This window comes from Panulirus ornatus, chromosome 20, assembly GCF_036320965.1.
Source record: "Panulirus ornatus isolate Po-2019 chromosome 20, ASM3632096v1, whole genome shotgun sequence".
Lineage (NCBI taxonomy): Eukaryota > Metazoa > Arthropoda > Malacostraca > Decapoda > Palinuridae > Panulirus > Panulirus ornatus.
Window position 1 is genome coordinate 69,120,885 of NC_092243.1, and position 5,439 is coordinate 69,126,323.

The window sequence follows — 5,439 nt, forward strand, 5'->3', positions numbered from 1 at the left end:
GTCAGAAAGGGGGGAGGAGCCTCCATGAAACTTTATACAACAAGTTGCTTATTCTATCATTTTCAATGACTATTATCTATTCGTCTTTCCCTTAAAATCAACTATCAGATATCGAGAAACCTTAGACTTTGTTAAGATTTCTAGAATAGATATTCAAAGAGAAAATATTAGAATCAGATGGGAGATTTTTTTTTATTCATATATTTAGCGACTTAGCATCTGGCAGGCCACAACGCGCGGCACGCGACACAGTTTGTATGGCTGAGAGATGAGGAGTGAGGGACCTCAGTGTACATCCAGACACGTCACGAGTGACATGTGCTGCCCGACCTCTCTATAGCCTTGAGTGGCGCTGCCCTTTTTTTTAAAAATCTATTGAACCGCTGCTGCAACTTGTGCTCATTGAAAATAAATCCCTTCCACACCGTGGTGTTAATAGTGCTGTGCCGGTGACCTGTGAGATACTGCCTGCTCTCTATGCATTACTACGAAGTTCAGGTAATTATGATGTTATAAATTTGATTTAGAAAATTGATTTTCATAAGTTGGGAAATGTAGGACTCCTATGGAGAATCATTGACCCGCGTTCTCCTCACATGAATGATGGCGTGAAATAGAAGCCATGAAGTGGTCATAGTGGAATTACCCTAACAGGAAACGTTTCTCATGATCTCTGAGATTATCCCCCAAACGTTTTTGGTCGTGACGTCACTGACAGTTTACTCTACGTCAGAGGGGCTTTCGTAATCGTTCAATCTTAGATTGTAATATTGTATGATACTGTATCATAATCGTTCAGTCTTCGATTGTAATACTCATTGTATCTGTATCTTGGCTCATTACAGTTAATGGGTTGTTCAATCAAGAGTCTGTATTTTGATAAGTTCGTGGTACATATATTGGGATTAGGTTACAGTTGCCTTGTTATATGGCCTAATGGCTTGTGGTCGAATGGCCTTTGTGGGTCATTAAGGACGTTAATATCACATTAAAACCATCCAGAGATAAATCTTAAACTTTCTTAACTTTTTAAGCTAATTGCAATTCTATATACACTGATTACTTATGTAACCCTTAATTACTTAATTACTTATGTAACCCTTAATAAGTGATACTCCGTTTTCTGATGAAAAATTGTCACGTCCGATGGATTTATTTTTTTTCCCTAACCCTCAGACTGGTATGTTAATTTTAAATGACTCGAAAGTTGGTTTTATAGATATTGGTCTAACCTACATAGTTATCTTTTGATATAGATTTAACCTTTAAGAAATGTGTGAAATTGATTAGTAACTTGACCTTCCGTTATGATAGTCAATAGTTGTGGCAGATGTTACAATCAGAAATCCGTTACTTTGTTGTGACTACCATCTGTAGTAAACAAAGGACAAGTGATAGATAGACTAAATACATTAATGTCAATAATGTTTATATGAATGTATGAAGATATGAATAACATTCCCTGGTATATGGCATGATTTTGGGTTCATTAATATACGTAGGCATCGTATGAATGTATTCATTATACATATATTACATATATAACTTTTGACATAGTAGGATTTTCATCTTAAACGAATCTAACGTTAACTGGGGCAAATCATGTGAATTCTACAATGTGTACGTACATAAATGCTACCATAATGGATTGTGATTTCATATAAACACGTATGGTAATAAATGTTTGCTGGACTGAATTGAGCTAAGATGTTTAGCTAGCCAAGGAAAGAAAGGCCTGGTATATACCATTGACATACACTGAGTATGCCAAATGACATTCATTGACCTCATGACACTCAGTGCATGACAATACGGTGTCTGCATGACCTGGGTTCCCACAATCAAGTCAAAAGACTCTCACATAACATACTTGAGCCACTAGTGTAACATGAGTGTGTGTGTGTGTGTGTGTGTGTGTGTGTGTTTTAAGGATAAACTGTCACCGAATGGAATCTCTTTAACGATGATTTTGATGGAGAGATAAGATTTATGGTGTTAAATGTATCTCCATTTATTCCACACTTTTTGAATACAGTGTATACCTTCATTTTGCATGGTGTGATGGGCGTGACTTGTTGGTGAAGCCAGTTTTAATCTGATACTTGTTAAACATACTCTGTATTGCTTGTAGTGTATCCTCTTTTCCTTCACTACACCTGTAAATGACATGATGTCTGACCTCAAAATACCTGGAGTAACTAGCGTCAAATGTTTGACCCCTGTCTATCGCCTTATTGTCACAGATGTAACTACTATCTATCAAATGTCTGACCTCTGTCCTGTTAACTATATTTTCTTGTCATTTGATTAACTTGGAAAACCTTCTTAAAGATAGATTACATTGTCTTTTTTTTTCAAAATAAAGATGACATGAAAATTAAAGAACAGAAAGTAGAATTCACCTTGTATAACGTTATTATGAAAAGGTCCTTGAGTTTATTGATATATATAGTTGAGACATGGAAGTGAAGCAGAATACACGAGTCAGCCCTTCAATACAGAACAAGTTGGTGGAAAATAGTGCGATTCACACTTTGAGTCATATATGCCTCTCCTGCCCCGAACGCTTTGGTCCTTTTTTTTCTTTCTTTTTTCTAAGCCGGTGGAGTCCCCCCCCCTCCCCTCTCTCTCTCTCTCTCTCTCTCTCTCTCTCTCTCTCTCTCTCTCTCTCTCTCTCTCTCTCTCTCTCTCTGTATATTCATGCTAAGCGCGACATAGAAGAGTGTTTAGTGACTGGGCCGATGTAACTTGCCCATCAGGTCTGCAGTGCTTACATTCTGATATATTTTTGTTCATTAATTAAACTTGAAATTTTTAAGACTTGTGAGAGATGTCTTTGTGCGGTATAGTTTCAGGCTTTTATGCGTAGGAAATATTGACACTCACTCCTGTCTCTTAATATTGTGTGTTTGTTTCTGTACTTGTTAGAAACTCATCCTTTTCTTCTGTTTCCAGGTGGCGACTCCCTCATCACGAACAATGTCGTCTCCTGTTCGATCCAATCCCCCGACGCCCACGCAAGGTACGCCCACGCACGGTACGCACGCCCATGGTACGGCCACCCACGGTACGCCCACGCATGCCCGCGCCCTCAAGAGCATGTCTTCCTCGCCCACCCGGGTCGCCTTCCAGCCAACCTCCACAGCGGCCTTATCGCCCCTACGCCCCGCCTGTGGCCCGTCCCCCTGCCGCCCCCTGCTGGGCTCTCCAGCCGCGCCCTCCCCTGCCGCCGCCCCCGCCCCCGCCCCCCACGACCCTCTGATACTCTCCCCCGCCGCCACCACGCCCGCGCCAGACCACGCCCCCACACGCCCGGTGCTACACGCCAGCGTGAAGGTAGGCGTGTCGTGTTCCCCGGCCAAGGAGAACCCTGGCCTCACGACGCACTCGCCCAACGTCATGCCAGCGACGACCACAACGACGACCAAGTCCTCCTCCTTCTCGGGCCTCCTGCGGGAGATGGGAGTCGTACCCGTCAAGGAGGAGGAGATGAGCGACGACTCCTTCGGCGACGAGGGTGAGGGAGAGGAGGTGGAGGAGGAGGAGGAGGAGGAGTTCGAGGACGACCTGTTGGGCAAGGGAGAGCAGCAGAAGAAGAAATCTGAGAGCGAGGGCCGCAGGCGGAAGGCCAGCAGCGGTCGCGGTGGTGTCCGCGGGAGGGGGAGGAGCCCGCAGCACCTGGCCCGCGTGCGGCGGACGCGCCGCATGAAGGCCAACGACCGCGAGCGGCACCGCATGCACATGCTGAACAACGCGCTGGACCGCCTGCGGACTGTCCTCCCCACGGCGCCAGATGACACCAAACTGACCAAGATCGAGACGCTGCGCTTCGCCCACAACTACATCTGGGCCTTGAGCGAGACGCTGAAAGGCCTGGATTCCCACCCAGCCGCCCACCCTGCCGCCCACCTCAGCCTCAGCGTGGGCGTGACGGCCGCCGGGGGCGGGGGTCCCCCTCACGTGGCCTCCGGCGCACCCCAGCTCCCCCCTGACACATCCCTGTACCACACGGGTCCCTCGCTGGTCGCCGCCTCCTCCTCCTCCTCCACCTCCTACTGTGTGCCGACGGAGGCCGACCTCTGGGGCGCGGCCGCCAGCGTCAACGTCGGGGGCGCCTTCAACCCCACCGCAGGACACGCCCAGTACATGACCTACCCCAGCTTACCGTACCAGTGCCTCTGATGACCCCACACTCCCAGCGCCCCACCCTCAGTGCCTGACGACGACGACCTCCTCCCACACCTGCAGTGCCTGACGACGACCTCCTCCCACACCTGCAGTGCCTGACAACGACCTCCCACACCTGCAGTGCCTGAGGACGACTTCCTCCCACACCTGCAGTGCCTGAGGAAGACCTCCTCCCACACCGGCAGTGCCTGAGGACGACCTCTTCCCACACCGGCAGTGCCTGAGGATGACTTCCTCCCACACCGGCAGTGCCTGAGGACGACTTCCTCCCACACCTGCAGTGCCTGAGGAAGACCTCCTCCCACACCGGCAGTGCCTGAGGACGACTTCCTCCCACACCGGCAGTGCCTGAGGACGACTTCCTCCCACACCTGCAGTGCCTGAGGAAGACCTCCTCCCACACCGGCAGTGCCTGAGGATGACTTCCTCCCACACCGGCAGTGCCTGAGGATGACTTCCTCCCACACCGGCAGTGCCTGAGGACGACTTCCTCCCACACCTGCAGTGCCTGAGGAAGACCTCCTCCCACACCGGCAGTGCCTGAGGACGACTTCCTCCCACACCTGCAGTGCCTGAGGACGACTTCCTCCCACACCGGCCGTGCCTGAGGACGACCTCCCCCCACACCGGCAGTGCCTGAGGATGACCTCCCCCCACACCGGCAGTGCCTGAGAACGAACCCCTGACCTACAGTGCCTAGCAACGACCCCCGGAGCCTGCAGTGCCTGCAGTGATGACGTCCAGGTCAATCCCCGCCTTTTCCCAAAAGCTTGAGCGTAAGAGAGACATATAACCCCAGTATATCAGCTTACCTTCAAGCTTTCCAATCACGCTTTCGAACCCACGTGAATAGACTAAAGAAAAAAAAAAACGTGTGGTTTGTGAACCCAGACAAAACAAACAAGCTGTTTAAAAGTGTAGTTTCTCTAAGAAGGAACTTTGTGATGCCATAGGATTAACACCCCCGCACCCCCTCGATATATGTGTGTGTGTACATAGACGTCTGTATAGACCAATATTTTGCTCTTTTTCAAGTGTGTCTCCTCAAAGAAAACGTTCTTCGTCAGCTCCCACAACACACACTTGGCTTGGCTTCAGTTTGGTGTCGCTATGGCGCCTGAAGTGTCCACTCTGGAGGGTGGGGTTTATAGCACTGTCTTCGCTCCTTACAATTATACGCTAGTCATTGAAGTTGCTGCCCTGACCTTATACCTCCAGCCTATTCGTGTAAGGGACCTGAGTTTTATACGT

At 48.8% G+C, this 5,439-nt stretch overlaps 1 protein-coding gene across 1 annotated transcript; it reads left to right on the top strand.

Moving 5' to 3' along the window:
• The first annotated feature begins 303 nt into the window (after window positions 1-303).
• LOC139756108 (uncharacterized) lies at window positions 304-4,949 on the top strand. The gene is made up of 2 exons (XM_071675181.1): window positions 304-498; window positions 2,956-4,949. The coding sequence occupies exons 1-2, from the start codon at window positions 478-480 to the stop codon at window positions 4,180-4,182; spliced, it is 1,248 nt and encodes a 415-aa protein (XP_071531282.1). The 5' UTR covers window positions 304-477; the 3' UTR covers window positions 4,183-4,949.
• The last annotated feature ends 490 nt before the right edge of the window (window positions 4,950-5,439 follow it).

Bases quoted from the DNA above. Each gene is read 5' to 3' on its own strand.
- LOC139756108 (XM_071675181.1), top strand. From the start codon at position 478: ATGCATTACTACGAAGTTCAG. The intron at 499-2,955 runs GTAATTATGATG...TTCTGTTTCCAG, and splicing joins TGCATTACTACGAAGTTCAG to GTGGCGACTCCCTCATCACG.